Genomic DNA, 17,429 nt, shown 5'->3' with positions numbered 1-17,429 from the left:
GAGAGGCGAAAGGAGCTGAGGCCAGAGGGCTACACAACACCTTGGAACATGAACAATGGACTGGACTTTATTCTTCATCCAATGAGAAGCCAGGGCAGGTTTTAAGTGAGGCAGAGACAACATGATTTCTGCTTCTACTTCAGTAGCAGTTCTCAGCTGTAGTTGCACACGAGTCACCTGAGGAGATTTTCCAAAGTTCTAGCGCTGGGGTCCCATTCAGACCATTTAGATCAGAAAGAACTGGTAGTGCTGGCGGAGATGAGAGGGGATGAGCTCTGGAGCCCTGGGTCACTTCTGGTGAGCAAAATGTTTTTGGTTCTGAACATAAATGTTGTTATAATGCACTGAACTCTCGGTTCCTTACATTGAAAACCCTGCTCTTGCTGACCTGTTCACCTTGATGTGAAGGTGACCTTGGGGATGAATGCGTGCCCAGTGCCCACCATCCTCATCTTCAGTGCCCAGCCCTTGTTTGTGTGACCACAGCACCTTCATTTCCCAGCAGGAGTTCGCACCTCCCAGATGCTCTGAAGCCAGTCTTTGTTGCAGTTCTTTTATCCACCCTCTTGGCATTGTGTCAGCACTCAGGAAAGAATGGCAGTAAAAAGTCATGGTTATTTTAAAAGCACACACCAATTTACAGAAAAGATACTTGAGCTGTCCTGCCCCATAGTGCCTGCCATTTGCATCAGAGCTGCCTAAGTTTTGTTTTGGAGGCTCTCTATTGTTTAGAAAAGGTAGGCTTTGTTGGGTAACTGAGGCCAGAGAGCCAACTGTGCCTGGAGAGAGAGGGTGAGGCCTTTCCCTGGTGTGAAGTCATTTGTAGCTGACACCACCTGGCAGGCAGGGCTGGGGTGTGGTGGCAGGTTTGGAACTCCTAATTTAAGAAAATGAAAGGGGAAAAGGTGTGCATAGGCATCGCCATAGGGCCAGCCATTCAATGTCTTTGTGTTCAGAGAGGACTTTAGGCTGGACGTGATGCTGTAGCTTATGCCTCCCCAGGTACTCAGGCCAGACAGGGACCTCATGCAGACACCACCTTCCTGCCAGCGCCTGTCACGAAGCCACAAAGTGCTCCACTGGCTTCCTGAAGACCACTTGGTCTGTTCTCTTTTTCTGCCACTGCCCCACCGCCTTGTTACCTCTTCCTCCTCCCTGTCATTTTCCCCTTGTACCTGCCCTCAGCCCACCAGGGTTCTGCAGTTGGGCTGCAGGAGGGTAGACACAATGGAACTGCCAGCAGAGCCTGGGGAAGCCAAGCTCCCAACAGGATGTGACTGTGAGCAGTGGCGTTATCCTTTTATCCCTGTGGACCATGGAAAATGATGGCCTTCTGTGTGTTCCGTAAAGCACAGAGGTCAGGAAGCAAAGGATCAGATTGCATCATCCGCCTACAGAAATCCATTCAGAGCCCCCTGTGCCTGCAGGAGGATTTGCCAAACTGAGTTCTGGGAACATTTCTGGCAAAATGTTTATAGTCAGGGAAGCGCTACCTAATCCTTGCCTGTTGGATGGACTGAGAAAAGTCATACAGCAAAGACAGCTGTTTGATTTTAATTCAACCCTCATTTTCTGACTTTGGAATCTGTCTCTTGGGAACACAGTTTGGGAAACACTAGCCTACCACAGAAGTGAACAAAGTTTTTCTGTCAAGGGCCAGATAGTAAATATCTTTGACAGTGTTGTCCATTTGGTCTCTGAACAATCTATTCAGTTCTGCCACTATAGTGTGGAAGCAGCCATGATCTGATTTATAACCACTGAAATTTGAACTTTATATAATTTTCACCAGTCATAAAGTGTTCTTCCTTTGATTTTTTTTCTCCTGTAGCCTTTCAAAATTATAAAGACATTCTTAGTTCATCAGTTGCACAAAAAGCAGAGGCAGACCAGATTTGGTGGAGTTGTAATTTGCTGACCCCAGGTCTAGTGGATAAAGTCCCAACTCCTTTGCATGCACAGCTCTGTTGTGATCTGGCCCAGCCTAATGTTCCAGGCCCTTTTCTCACCTCTCCTTTTGCCTCCTAGAAGTCAGTACACCAGAAACACAGCCCCTCCTTGCCTCTCCCACATCTATCCTGCTGTTTCAAACCTCAGGCAGGACCCACTGTTTAATTTGCTGGGCTCAGTGCAAAATGAAAATGTGAGTCTCTTTTTTATAAAATAAAGAATTTCAAGATGGCAACAGCTGAGCATTAAGTCAGGGTGCCCCCACTCCCTACCTGTACAGGTTGTACACATATGAAACTGGTTTGGACTCCAATCTTTTGCTTCTTTTTTTTCTGTTTGCCTTCTCTTCACCTTTCCAGATGCTTCTGAAGCTTCACCTCCTCTGTAATCTTGCCCTGACCAATTTCCAACCCCTCAAGTCCTTTCCCTTCTCTGCCTCCTCATTACCTGGCTGCGGCCGTGCTGTACATTTATCCCTTTGCAGATCTGCCTCTCTGTCTCCTCTACTGTACTGAGCAACTACAATAAGAAAAGGAGTTTCCTCTGCTTGTGGCCCAAGAACCTAAAATGGGTTGTGGTGTGTAGCAAATATGAAAGAAAGAAAGGTCTGTGAAAGGGAACTTTGTCTTCATGGTGATGCTGCAGGTGACTGACCTTGCTTATGGTCTGTTAGAGAATTAGAACAATATGATGCAGTATTTGCCAGGGAGACACTGAGCGTCCTTACACATGCTCAGTTTAATGGTGGACCTCCATCAGGAGTCAGTGTGGGCCCCAGGGCAGTTCTCCACTGCACACTGTATTAACAGTTGACAAGCTCACTCTGGTAGATTGTGAGCTTAGAGGGTGCAGCTCCTCTACCTACAATTACACTTGGGTACCCCCTGCTAGAAGCTCTGTGATGCATGGGACTTCTTCATTACCACAGGATCACTTGTGCATGGAACCCTGGCACATGGTAGTGTTAATAAATATTTATGGAGTGAATGAGTGAAGGAAAGAAATACTAAAATATAGTGATGGGCTGAAAATTCCTTGTAATCTAAAACACATGTGTGCTTTATAATTCAGTAGTAAAGTCATTTAAACTGGCATATTGCTAAGGAGAGAGCCATGGACCAGAAGTCAGGATGTTTAGGTTCTAAGAATAATGATGACAATAACTCCTAAGTTTTGAGTGTGCTAGCATCATGTAGGTCACATCATTGAATTCTCACCACATACTCAAGAAATGGGGACCAAGAAATGGTAAGAGAAAAGTAGATCAGCACCCTGGCCTTGGGTGTCCTTGGGTGCCTGTGCTGGAACCCTGGTCTGATGGAATCCAAGAACCTGTGTTCAGCTCACCCCCACCCCCACAGGCCCTCTTGGTGCCCGTGGTGCCCCAAAAAGATCACTTAACCTTTTGGGTTTTCAATTTTCTCATCTGAAAAACAAAGGTTAAAATGGCCAGTTTCTCAAGTTCCTTTCAAGGTTTTTAAGTTGAGAGTTTTGAAAGCAGGGAGCTTGGTCAGAGCAGTAGAATAGGTGGTTTTGTTATTATTAATTTTCATTGGTTTACTGGTTACTAATTAGGTGCAGAAGAAGAAACCTTGGGTTATTTTGGAAAAACTTGTAAAACACTTTTTTTCTATACAAAGCTCATTTCACCCCACCTCCCTCTGTGCTATGGAAGACTCTCTTCCTCTTTGACAAAATGTTTTCTCACAGGCTGAAGTCTAGTAGCAGCATAGACATTGTCAGTTTGAAAAGAAGTGTGTTTGAAGTCTAAGTGCCTGCAATCATAAACACGATGCATGCTTCATCTCAGAGTCAGGATTCTTCCTGCACCTTTCATTTCTCTTTGAAGGCCTTGCAAACGCATGGCTTCCCTCCCCTCCCGGTGGCATGGCAGCGCTCTGTGCCCAGGCCCCACCCTCTGCAGGCCTCCCCCCTCCTCTGTCCCCCATGTTCTACACCCAGTCAGGCTTCTGCTTTCGGGCCCCCTACCAGTTGGTCCCCTGTTAAACCACTGATGGCCCTGAGGGTCTCGCCCTCCCCACTCTCTCAGACTCTCTGTGCAAAAGTGCTGTCTGCTGCCCCCACACTCCCACTTCACTTTACCTTTCTTCACTTTTTTATTTTAGCCTTTTTGTTGTTGTTTGTTCTTATCTCATTGTGGTGTATTGCTTATTCTCTGTTTACATTCACTAGGATGTAAGCCCTATGAGATCAACTCTCTCTTTTTTGTCACTGATGCACCCAGGTGTCTAGAACAGTGCTTGATGGCAGGGAAGCACTCAATAAATATCTTGTTAATGAAAAATGCTAGCCGAATCCAGGAAGAAGAGATATTGTTCTGGCACTTGAAAGTACATAAGTGGATTAGGTAGTTCACAAACCTCAATTGCAGTGTCTACCTTCAGGTAGACCCTAAGCCAACAGTTAAAATCCTATTCATTTTTATCTGTAGAATTGATGTCAAACCTAAAATCATGGTGAAGTCTTATGTAGGTTCAGAAAGACTTGGACCATAAAAAGTCTAGACTTGGTTATAAGTAATGTATAACTTTTAAATTCTATAAAGTCTTCAGCTGAAAAAGAAATGTTGAAAGGTAGTTACTCCTGAAAAAAGAAATGCTTGACAAACATTTCCTTGGTTATTGCAGCAAAGAAGACAGCGGAATGCAAAGAAATGGTCATGATGGGGAACTCTATGGTGAAAATAAATGGGATTTATTTAACAGAATCAAACACCATTGGCCACCTGAAGAGCCACCCTTTTCAACTAACTTACGACGGAGGCCTCAGAGAAATCAAACAGCAAGAAGGGTTCAAAGGAACAACATCGTTACCATCTCGTCTTGGAAGTGGAGGGTCAGTATTCTTTTTTAGTTTAATTTTCAGATCGAGATAATATCAGTTTGTTCTCTATCTTATATAGATGGTTGATTTGCTCTTTCCCTTTTATATAAACACATTTTAAGTTAATGCATGAGTAGGAGAGATTTCTCCTCAAGGCTGAATGGAATTGGCTTTAGATCATTCCCTTTTTAATCCTCAGGAACTTATTCATAAGTATCTACTTCCACGGGGCTGTCAGAATAAGGTTTGATTGGACAGTTCCAACCAGCCCTTGAGTGACAGCTGTCATTCTCTTTGTGTATGACCTGGGCTTCGAGCCCTGCCTGGAATCTCCCATTACCTCCCTTTGGATTAGTCCACTGTTGTTAACTTCACAGACATGAACACTTATTTTATTCTCCAGTAGAAACTTGGACTAAATACTTAGTGTACAAACTAGTAATTAAAGCAGGAGAGTCCTGTGGAACCTGTGCTATCCCTATTAACGCCTCATAAGTGAATGATTAGAAGTTACTTTATTTCATACCACATTCCTAGATAGAGCTTCCCTGAGAAACACTTTCCCTACCATATTAAGGACTTTGGGAGAAACTGGGGTTCTCTCTACAGACCATGTGCATTCTACCCTGGTGCATTACTAAAAAAGTCTGAATAATTGAAGGCTAGAACAGGGAGAGCAGGCTGTTTCCCAGTCCCAGGCGGACTGATGCTAAGATAGGCAGAAGGTCTTGGGCTGGGCAGGGTCACTCAGTTAAAGATATTTTCTTCTAGGACTTTCCATTGGGTCATCATGGACAACTGCCCAGTGCAAATTTGCTTAACAAGATAAAATTCCACAGGCCATTTTAAGACCAAGTGCTTGTTGCTCTCACTTTAGATTTTGGGTCTGACTTTGGCTCGTACACTTATACAACTGAAAACTGTTCCCCAAAGTGACTGCTTGACAGCTTGTTAGTTTAGCTGAGTTGACCTTGTCTGCTGACACAGCCTAAAGAGTGTCACACACACGGAATTTATATTAGGCAACCTAGAAATCCTTGTGATGTCGCTCTGCATTCAGAACATTTTTTAAATTAAAGAAAAAATGAAATGTCTCCTTAAGTGGAAGAGAACAACTTCAAATTGGGACTCTGGGAGTTGAGCACAAAACATCAAACTGGCCATTGCAGACAAATCTTTTCCAGTTGGTGAATAAGAATAGGCTGTGGACCTCAGCGCTTCAACATAAAAGGCAGCGGGAAAACTTGTGTTCCTTTCAGTACTGAAGTAAAAAGGAAACATTTATCTGGCTGCATCCATCCTTACAGTAATGAAAGCTGACGAGAAAAACCAGACAAGAGCCGTCTGATTTGTTTATTTATTTTTGCGAACCTTCAGATGTTGCAGAACAATCTGGCAAGCCAGAGTTCGTTATGTCTTCCTCAGTCTGGGACAGCAAGGGCATTTTCAGTTACATATTTTATCCCACAAACAGCAAAGGACAAATCCATTAGGAACTGGAAGCACTTCTTCCTGACCGTCCAAAATTATGAGGCGTTGGCAGCAACACTAATTGTTTTTCTTTTTTGTTTTGCGAGGACAGCCCTTGTGTCGTTTAATGAGTGTGTCTGGCTTTGCAGTACACCCTGGCAAGTTCAGCTTTCAATAACATTTCTGCTTTATGAATCTTTACCTCCTTTCATCCTTGGGTGGAATTTTGTTGAAGTAGTGCCAACAAAAAAGTTTATACAGTAGGATTAAAACAAACCAGAAAATGGAAACTCTTAGCAATTCTCTCATTAATTACGTTTATGAATCAGTCTGGGACACTTGATAATTGTTTCTTGTAAACATTTAAGTGAATAATTCCAAGAAATGATCTCCTCTATGCAGTGGAGTATTCCCAGTTTTGATGCATGAGCCCTACCCTCAATTAGCATTTTTTCATCTTGAGACCATAAAGTGGGAAATGAAGACTCGTGTCACTGAGCTGGGCTGGCAGAAAGGAGGGAAGAGAATGGAAATGACAGTGGGTTAAGAAGGGCCGTGAACAGCTAGATGGTGCAAAGGGGACGGAATAAGTGAGGACATGCTTACCCCCCAGTGTGGGGTCCTTCTGGGTTTGTTTGGCCTTCGTGACTTTCTCGGTCAGGAGAACAGTTTGTTTGGGTGAAACTAGTCTGATTTGTACATCCTTAATTTACAATATGGATAATGTAGACACAGGGGGGGTCTGGATTTTTATTTCATGCTCGTTTTAACGAAAAATGGATTTGCTAAGCGAGGTGTTGCTAGAAATAAGATATTGGACGTGACGTAACTTTCCCAAAAGAGAAGACTCTCAAACGCTTATGGAACTGTTATCCTTAATCCATGCACCAGTGATTACACTCTCCTTGCGTCCATTTAGAGACTCATTTAAGGCATAAAAGTCCTGCTCCACAGCCACATTCCATTATCTCTTACTGCATATTTCCATATGAATTGAAAATAATAAAACTGCCATTAAGAAAAGTATGTGTGCATATCTCCACCCTCCATCTATCCTTTCCTCCGTCCATCCAGTGGTCTGATCTGTTGAGCCACTTTGTATATCTGCTTAAATTCCTCTTCAGGCTTTCCATGTAAATGCTGTTCAGACTGTCGTGGTTTGGAAACGTGACCTGTGGGGAAGAGGCCCAGGGCAGTCAGTTGTTGTGGAGAGTTTGGAAGTCTCTAGGAGCTGACATCTCTGGAGCTAGGTTTGGTTCCCTCTCCACCTCTTGATGTAGCTGGATAGGTTAGTGCTGGTTTCCTAACACTTCCAGGGGCTCATGTTTTTAGTCTATTAAATGGAAATAACTGCTCCTCCACTCCCATCCCTTCCTAGCCCTCAAGGTAGGTTGTGGAATGATTGCTAGGGCTTGAAATTCTTCCTTAGAAACTACCAAATGCCCTTAGCATTGTTGGAATAAAAAATAAAAAATAAAGTGGGCTTTGGGTTAAAGATGGTAAAGCAAAAGCATTCTGCAGAAGCCCAATGAAAGCAGCAAAGAATGAAAAACAGAGAAATAAATGTCAATGAAACAGGAAAAAAAAATGGCATAAAACTATAAAACGGAGCAAACTTTACAGTGCAGTACGGGATTGAAATTTTTGTCTGCCTGGCAAAATTCCCTCTGGGAGCAAGCCCTCTTGCACTGTATAGTAAATTTTGCTCCGTCCATGTTTGGATGAAGACTGACCTGGCCTTCCCTACCTTCCTTACCAGGGGTAGCTGTGTCACCCAGGGCTGGCTATCAGAGTGCTGCAGCCCCCAGCTATGGCAGGTGGTTCAGAGATGGGTACATGATCCAAGCCAGGCCCACTGAATTCCTCCCTGGCCTTTTACCAAGGCCTCAGAGGAAAGTGGTCTTTCTCCAGATTCACAGACTATAAAGACGATATGGTCTCGGAGCCAGCAGGACTCTTTCACTGCCTTTTGGAGAGAGGTTCTGAGAGGCAAGTGGTATGTAAACAAGTAGAACCAAGGAATGAAGATAGTAATCAAATTCAAGGATGATATATTTAAATTCCTAGATCCAGCTGTGCCTGAAGCAGCCACATCAACATTGTAGATTGATCTGTTGGTTTTGTGTTTTGCTTTTTAGACAGGGATAGTGTGTGGCAATTCTAATCAGATTTTTTATACTTGGAACATTGCGACCAAAAAAATCTAGTTAATTTTTCACATTCTTTGAAATCTAGATGAGCAGAAGGGGTAATCTGAGAGTGGAGACAACTCCTCAAAATAGTGTGCCTGACTACCTCAGATTAAAGAGCTGAGGTGTAAAGATGTGGGCAGGTCGCAAGAGGAGAGAGGGCACCCCTCTAGGGATGCCATTCAACATTCAGATCATGGAGTGACTGGAGCAGAGGGTGACGTACTCTCCTCAGTGTCTGTGAGCTGGGTTGTTTGTGTGTGTTTGGGGGAAGAAGGTTGGATTAGAACTGAAGAAGCCTGACGTGTAAAGGGACTTTTCTATGAGTCATGGCAATCTACTCCACACATACGGAGGGACACACTCCCACATCAACCAAAGGAATGGATTGCTCCAGAAAACGAAGCCTAAGTATTGAGTACCCCTTCTTGACCTCTACAAATAAAGACATATTGTATCAAGATAAGAACCAACCTAGGACAAGAACTCAGACATGTAAAGGACACAATGAAAGACTGAAGAAAATACATCACAAAAGGTAGTACCCTCCAAAAACACGGAAAGTGTTAGGACAGTTTCCCATTATCTCGCAGAAATTATAGCTATGTGATCATTCTCTTTTTTAAAAAGAAAGAAGAACTCTTCTTTGGGTTACAAGATGTTGATTGTATACCCACATGAGGAGATGAAAAATCAATTTGTAGTACTCAGAAAAGAAAAGAAGGAAGAATGTATAAACGTGGAGAGGAAAGCCACATCAGAAATTTTTAAAAAATTAGAATGGAAACAGCTGAAAATACAATGAGATATGGTGGAGGAATCATGTAATAAGAAATATTTGAAAGTGAGTAGAGAGATTGATAGAGACATGGAAGGATGAAATTTGTATTCTAAAAGAGCCCTTCCCTCCCCCTCCCCTCCCCCTCCCCATTCCCCTCCCCTCCCCCTCCTCCCTCTCTTCCCCTTCCCACTTCTCACCCTCCTCCCCCTTCCTCACCCATCTCCTCCTCCTCCCCCTCCACCCTGCCTCACTTCTCCCCCTCCTCCTCCCCCTTCTTTTCCCTCTCCTCCCCCTCCCACTTCTCCCCCCCCCAACACACCTGCCCTCCTAGCACTTTTTTCCACTTGAGTGCCAGACACTCTCCTGAGTGATTTACGGGTATTAATTCATTTACTATTCACAACAACCCTTGGAGAATGGAAGAAATCAGAAAGAATAAACAAAAATTAAGACAGAAGTCAACTTTCTAGAATACAGACTTAAAAATCTGAAACTCAAAGGAACACATTGTGTCCCAACAAAATTTGGTATTGAATAAGTCACAGAAAGTCGTTTCCAACAGTGTCGACCCTAGAATACTACCCAGTATATAGTACATACTCAGTCGTTAATTGGGTAAGGGTATGAAGGTATCCTACAGCCATGCGAATAGGCAAGCCACTTGAAAGAAGAAAAAGGCGAGCTGGTCTCTGGCTTTATTAGAGCATCACTCAGTGCCATGTAGTGGAGGAATGTCTAAGAAGTCCCAGGAAGAGTTGACCCAACAATTGTGTCACCAGCAAATTGTCCTTCAGGAAAAAGGCAGCTGTCTAGTGTGACACTTTCAAATATGAATGAACTTGGGGAATAAACTACTCATGCACTTTCTAGAAAAATCTTAAGTCAACAAAATGGTGAGTCAGAATTCAAAACTCAGAAATGAAGTCACTATGGTGAAAGCATTTGTGGTGAGTATTCAGTTTATTTCCATATTAAGACTGAACAGATCTGAAAATGATGAAGCAGAAACCTTGATAGCACAGTGGTAATATAAATAGCCAAAACCGGTGCTTGAGAGGAAGTGTGAATACTAATTCCTTCACTTTCATAATACGGAATAGATTGTTCAGTAGTTACAGTCTGAAACTGAAAGATAGTTTTTAAATGATGATTTTAGCATCCTAATGTTTTTCATTATTTTTTCCTTAACTTTATAGAGAGATCTTTTAGAAACTAATATCTCTTGTGAAGACCCATTTATCTGAAGCTCTACAATTCCTTCAGTCTCACCTGAATTTCTGTTTCTCTGTTAAATTCAAACAAACTTTATACTTAAAACCTTTTCATTAAAATAACTTGGGTGGTCTGATTTTATCCTTATATATTTATTCACCTACCCTCCCTCCCACCCTTCTTTCATTCTCTGCCTTTTTATCTGAATATATGCAAAAGTATGTTTGAAATGATGTTTATTGCATATTAATGATGTTTTATTTCTGGGTGATGGGATCTAGGATGACCTTTTAAAATCTTCTTTGTATTTTCTTATATTACCTGCCCTTTAATAATAAATATGTCATTTTTCTCAAAAACAATGAAGTCATGATTCCTTTAAGAAATTAAGGGTGATGTAGCTGCAAAAAGTTCCATTTGATAAAAACAGGCATTGGCTAGAATGATTTTGTAGCAGCTCACTTTATTTGACAGTTTCCATACAGTAAGTCTGACAAGCAGAGCCCTGTGCTAGGGGAGTTGGGAGATACAGGAATGGACTCTGTACCTGAGGAACTCACAAATGTATCGCGCCTTGCTGCCCATGTGTGGTCCCTGGACCAGTAGCATCCTCTGGGCACTTGCTAGAAATGCAGAACCTCAGGCCCCAGACCTGCTGAATTAGAATCTGCATTTGTATGAACTCTCCAGGTGATCTGAATGCACAAGAGGTTTGGGAAAACTGTTCAATGATCAGCTGTAATGCTGTAGGAATGAAAGGAAAACCGGAGAGCTGAAGAAATAGCTCATTTTGGAGAGTGCACACCTAGTAGGCGCAAGGGCCACGGTTCGAATCCCCCCTCTCCTCAGATGAAAAAAAAAAAAAAAAGAAGAAGAAGAAAAGAAAAGAAATGAGAACTGGAGAAAAGTGGGGAGTTTAGAGGCCTGAGACCAAATCTCGAGGGTAAGTAGGATACCTCTCGAAGGCTGGTTTTCATCAGGAGCAGCATAAACTAGAGATGGGAATGGACATGGTGGTGGCATATAGCCATAGACCTGAGCAATGCCTGGAGGGGCTAGGGACACATGATCGATGGCCTCTTTGCCACTCCCAGGCACATAGTCCATTGTTTAAAGAAGGGTCACCACTGAGAGGTTTTCAGGAGGATAGCAGCAATGTTAAGGACAACTGGAAAGGAAAACTGGGAGCCTAGGACAGGGAGACCACTGGGAAGCAGGCGCAGCAGTTCTGGTGGCAGAGGGTCATGTGTGGGGAGCACGTGCTGGCCACCGAGGAGGGAAAGCTGAGATGGAAGCTGCCGTGGCCTCAGTCACACAGCGACTAGTCCCTGTGCTGCAGTCCTCATGGGTCCCTACCAAGTTCTAAGGGCTTTTCACATGGGGTGCCCTGAAACTGTGGAAACTTGAATGTTCAGGGAGGCATAAAACTGTGCTTTTACTCTAAGCCAAGGGAATTTACAATTAACTTAGTTAGCATGGTTAGCTACAAAGCAATATTTAATCAAGTTTATATAAATAAACTTGAATAATAGCCAGTAATGGTTATTGAAAAAGGGATTGGGATGTGTGTGTGTTTTATTTTGGACCATAAGCCAACACTTTGGGTACTTTGGAGGCCTTTCTTAAATTTTTATGAGTATCCCCTTAAAATCACATTCTTTAACACTGCGTTTGTGTGTTACTGTTGAAGTAGAATTCTGTTTTCAAGGTTAGTTATTAAGAAAGAGTGCTAATCTTGTCTAGAAAGTATATCTGACTCTTCAGGTCATGAAGACATAATGAAGGAACTACCACCACCCACTGGTGGTAACATCTCCAAATTGCAGTCAAAGTATCAAGAGACTAAAAGCAAAGGTCAGCACACTAGAGCTCTGGGCCAGATCCAGCCTATTACTTGCTTTTGTAAATTAAGTATCATTGGAACACAGCCACCATCATTCATCTGCCCACTCTGTATTCACACTACTACAGCAGAGTTGAGTAATTGTGATAGAGACTATGTGACTTCAAAGCTTGAAATACTCACTACCTGCCTTGAGTCTATAAAACTTGAATCCAATTCTAAAAATGCAGTGTCTTTTCTTAGGGCAAAGAAAAATTCATCTCAAAATTTGCTGAATTTTCTTTTATCATAAGCATTCTTTAAAAAATTTCAAAATATTTTTTTTTCTTAATTTCAAATCTTTCTACTTATCTATACTTTTTTTTTTTTTTTTTTTTTTTGTACTGGGGATCTAACCTAGGGGCACTTTACCAGTGAGCTGTATCTCCGGCCCTTTTTTATTTGGAGACAGGGTATCACTAAGTTGTTGAAAGTCTTACTAAGTTGATGAGGCGGGCCTCAAACTTGTGATCTTCCTGTCTCAGCTTCCCAAGTCACTTATCTACTTTATATTATCGTTATATTTTTAGTTATTGCTTTAAAGCAGAAGTCAATAAACTTCAGCCCAGCAGTCAAATATGGCTATCTCTGTTTTTTTACAGCCTTCAAGCTAGGAATAGTTTAAACATTTTTAAATCATTACATTTTAGATGGTTATAAAAAGTACCTAATAGCCTAACCTTTGCCACTTGGTCTACAAATTATAAAATATATGTTATCTGGTTCTTTGAGAAAAAGTTTGCTGATCCCTAACAAAAGAACTATAGTCCTAATAGTTGGAAGAACTATCTGAATTATAGCAAAATCCGAATGTTAGAATATTTTTAAAGACATTTTAAAGACAAATTTTATTTCTTTTTTGTGTCTATGGTCTAAGAGTAGATGTTGCCAACATGATTGATATATGGATGGGCAGTAGTAACTCTGTGGGCCCATGTATAGCATTGTTTTGGCTCCAGAGCTTTGTTCTGGTTGTTTAAAGCAAAACATGTAGGACTCTTATTAATGACTGGGAGGAGAACACCTTGGTTGTGCCCTGAAACATAAGGGCAGCAGAGGAGAGGCCTGAGAACGTCATACCTACATGTTACTTTCATTGGGACTCCAACCTGATTATGGACTGAACTAAGGGAAGGGCAGAACTAACAGAATTGCGGAAGCATGGAATCAAAGCCCTGATCACAGCATGCCTAAAACCTACCCTCCCTGTCCATTTTTGTGTTACATGAATCAATAAATTTCACTAACTTTTTAAGTCATTTAGAATTAGGTTTTTGTTATACGTAGATCAAGATATCCTAACTAATGAAATAGCGTTGTTTTGCCTCTAAGAAGAATTTCACAGAAGAAGCATAAGGACTGATTTCTGGAATTGTTGTATTTTGGGTACATCAAAAAATCATTGTAAAATCTAATTATGAGATCTTTAATAACATGGAACAGAAAGCCGGGAAGAACAATTATACTGGATGACTGAATCAAGATCTAAAAACATCTGATAGGCAGGAACCCATTGCCAAATACAACATTGTGGAATTTAATAAGAATGAGTAAAGATCCAGCATGGATGGGGAACATCTACTTTAGCTGCGCATGTAAGAAGAGAGAAGAATTGACCAAAACTGCCATGCGACCACCAAAACTGCTAATGTGGTGTTAGGCTGCATTACTTCAGATATCTCCTCTTTTTTTCCATTTGTCCTATCATTAGCTCAGCTGGATTCCAGACATTTAAAAAGATACAGATTGACACTCATGCAGAGTGACTGAACAGGCTTGCAGAGGTTTGAAACCATATTCGATAGGGAACAGCCGAAGTGCTGACAGAGTCTGTTAACAGTGGTGCCAATAACGAGAACAGTAAACATTTATTGGGTCCTTTCCGTGCTCCTGGAGCTGCGTGAAGCAATTGCAGGTTATACCATTTAATCCTCATAAGAAGATTTAAGTTGGAGGAACCATTGTTTTCCACCCCCTCATACACAGATGAGGAAACCAAAGCTTAGTTCGAAATCTTACCCGCCATCACATGGTGGAACCATGGGAAGTAAACCACAGGAAGTGACTGTAAATGTTGAGTGCAACATTTTAAATATTTGAAGGATTGTCAGGAGAAAGAAGGGTGAAGATTTGTTTCATGTGGTTCCAATTAGTAGCACCAAGAGCGTGATAGATTTCTGTGGGGGACTTTTAAGGCCATCTGTCCTCCTTTCGGGGAAGGAAGGTTTTCTTTTCTTGATGCCTCTCTTTCTTGCTCATACTCACAGCAGGACTTCAGTTGTGATGCTCCATGGAAACCTTGGCAGGCTTACCCTGGCCAGACTGGACCTGTCTCCCAGTTCTCAGCTTTTATGAGCTGTCAATCATTCCTCTTTCTCATAGGCTTAAACTGCATGGGGACATATTTTCCTTCTCTTCTTTTTTGGAGGCAGGTTACTGGGGATTGAATCTAGGGGCCTCATGCTTATTAAGCAAGCTCTCTACTACTGAGCCACATCCCCAGCTCTTTTTATTTATTTTTAGACAGAGTCCTGGCCTTGAACTTGCAATCCTCCTGCTTTGGCCTCCTGAGTAACAGGAATTACAGGTGGGTGTCACCACACCCAGGCATTTCCCTCCTAATGGACGTTTTACCCCCTTTCTGTCCTTTACTCAAGAGTGTCTGATGAGGTCTTGTCCCCAGTCTCTGGTCTTTGTACCACTCTCGTGATGACTCTGATCCCTTTGTGCCACTTTGATCTTTAATGGAGTCCTCTTCCTGATTGCCACAGTCCCTTTGCAGATGTTCTGTTTATCATTAAAAACTCCACAAGGGAAAACCCAGACTTGACTGACCCCCTCAAACTCTTCTGCTCCCTGCTCTGTTTCCACTGATGGCAGCCCTGCTACCCTGTTCCACTAGCTCTGTATTCTGTTCTTCCAGTGCCTGAAATCACCACAGCCTACCAGCTTTTCATTTGTGATCTCTTAAGTTTGTTCCTTCCTTTTCAGGCCCACTGTCAAAAGATTCGCCCTCGTTACCTTTCTCCAGGCCTCTCAATACTCTCGTCATTGCCTAACCGACGTCCCATCAGTTCCTTGTGTAAAAACCTATAATGGTTCCGTGTTGCCCCTCAGACTAGGTCCATTACCCAACACGAAGTTTCAGGAATCTGTTCCCAGTTCTTCCCAGCAGAAACCTCTGTAGCCACCGTGCTCTCCCTGTGCAGTTGTCCCCTGCCCCAAGTATCAGGCTTCTCTTGCCCCTCTTTACCTCCACTCATGCTGTTCCTCCTCTTTTGAGAGTAGTGTTGTCATTTGCTAGTTCAATATTTTTGTCAGCACTGGGAGTTGAAGCGAGGACCTCATGCCATACTAGGCAAGAGGTCTACCTCTGAGCTATATTTCCAGCCCTTTTTATTTTGAGACAGCATTTTGCTAAATTGCCTAGACTGGCCTCAAATTTGCAATCCTCCTGCCTCAGCCTCCTAAGTAGGTGAGATTACTAGTATGCATCACTGTACCTGGCCAGTTTTTATTCTTTTAAGGCCCACTGTGTATTCCACTTCTCCCACTTACTCATCACTTTCTTTTCAGCATACCTCTACGTTAAAAATGCATTCCTTAGTTTCTCAAAGTAGATTTTAAACTTCATCAGGAAAATGCCTTATGTGTTCATATCCAGCCCTGGACTATTCAGACAGGTACATGTTAACTCTGAGGGGAAAGAAAAACAATATATCCATAATTTACTCAGTTCCTCCAGCATGCCAGTCACTGTACCACACAGAGGCATTGCCCTTGTTTTCCGATGGTGAAAACTGTCCCTAGGTCACAGTGCTAATAAAGTCGGACCGACATGTAATCCCAGCAACTTGGGAGGCCGAGGCAGGAAGATTATAAATTCAAGACCAGCCTCTGCAATTTAGTGGTGTCCTAGGCAACTTAGTGAGACCCTGTCTCAAGATAAAAAATAAAAAGAGTTGGAGATGTGACTCAGTGGTAAAGTGCCCCCGGTTTAATCCCCAGTACCAAAAAAAAAAAAAAAAAAAAAGAAAGAAAAAAATTAGACCAAGGATTTGAACCAGGCAAAACCCTCCACTATGGTGATCATACAGTTAATCCCAATTCTGTGTTCTTGAGAACTGATAAGACACAGTGCTGACAAGTTTTCCTACATAATAAGGATCCTTCTTCATTTTTTTTTCTAGAAGTGGGAATACACAAATGTGATATTTATGGAGACAGCCTTACCATTGGCCATGACCTCATTTGAAAGTCCATTAGCTGAAAATGATCTTGTTTGATTTCAATGGTTGTTTAAGACAGGTATACATATTAAAAAGAAGGCCTTAGAAAAAATGGCCTTGCCTTTTTTCTCCAACTTTCTTGTTATAAAGTGCTTCCTTGACCTTACACCCTGTTGAACTCTCATTTAACCTTTTCATTGGGTTGTATTCCTTTATTTCCACCTTCTTTGAGAGTGCTCCATTCCCATACTCTTTTTTGTTTTTGTTTTTGCGGTGCTGGGCATTGAACCCAGGCCTTGTACCTGTGAGGCAGGCACTCCACCAACTGAGGTATATCCTCAGCCCCCTGCATATTCTTTGATTGGCAGGAACATCTTGCTACCTGATCTGTGTCTTTATGGTATACAATGTTTCAGAGTATTGATTAATTAGGGGTTCTTTTTTTAAAATTAGCTTGATCTTTTCCCTTTTTTATGGTAAGAGAAAGTGTTACATAATTTTAAAAGGACATGTTTAAAGAAACAATGATATTTGGAGGACAATCTTCAGGACAGTAGTAAAGGCCAAGGGCCATGACATCTCCTGAGCATTCCCTGGGATCTCACTACACAGGAAGCAGGAGCATCAGACACACATGCAGATGTTCACAGGTGACCATGATCCACAGGTAGGCACATTATATTGAATCGCCAAAGAGAAACTTTGTGGTAAAATCTGAACTTAGTCCATTGGTGCTTTTTTATCTCAGAATTTTATACAGATACTTAAAAGTACATTTAGGTATCAGCTCTAAAAAGAAGTCATATCCTTCAGAGACAGTGCATACATTAAATATTACTTTTAAAAACCTGAGCATACTGTCCTCCTATTGA

At 42.1% G+C, this 17,429-nt stretch overlaps 1 protein-coding gene and 1 long non-coding RNA gene across 4 annotated transcripts in view; one reads left to right on the top strand and one right to left on the bottom strand.

Moving 5' to 3' along the window:
* The window catches only part of ARMC2 (armadillo repeat containing 2), a 133,788-nt gene that overhangs the window by 19,811 nt on the left and 96,548 nt on the right, over positions 1–17,429 (top strand). For all 3 annotated transcript variants that reach the window (XM_079149119.1, XM_079149120.1, XM_079149121.1), the window contains one exon: positions 4,599–4,806. In XM_079149119.1, coding sequence (XP_079005245.1) covers positions 4,599–4,806 — 208 coding nt within the window. The remainder of the gene's footprint in view (positions 1–4,598; positions 4,807–17,429) is intronic.
* Positions 6,924–16,190, bottom strand: LOC306666881. Its single transcript, XR_013765427.1, has 2 exons — positions 14,348–16,190; positions 6,924–7,436 (listed from the first exon to the last, which is right to left on the bottom strand). It is a non-coding gene; the product is annotated as an uncharacterized lncRNA (long non-coding RNA).

The sequence above is a fragment of the Sciurus vulgaris genome (genome assembly GCF_902686455.1).
Source record: "Sciurus vulgaris genome assembly, chromosome: 7".
Classification (NCBI taxonomy): Eukaryota; Metazoa; Chordata; class Mammalia; order Rodentia; family Sciuridae; genus Sciurus; species Sciurus vulgaris.
The sequence above is the reverse complement of the archived record's forward strand: the minus strand, read 5'-3'. Positions and strand labels throughout refer to the sequence as shown.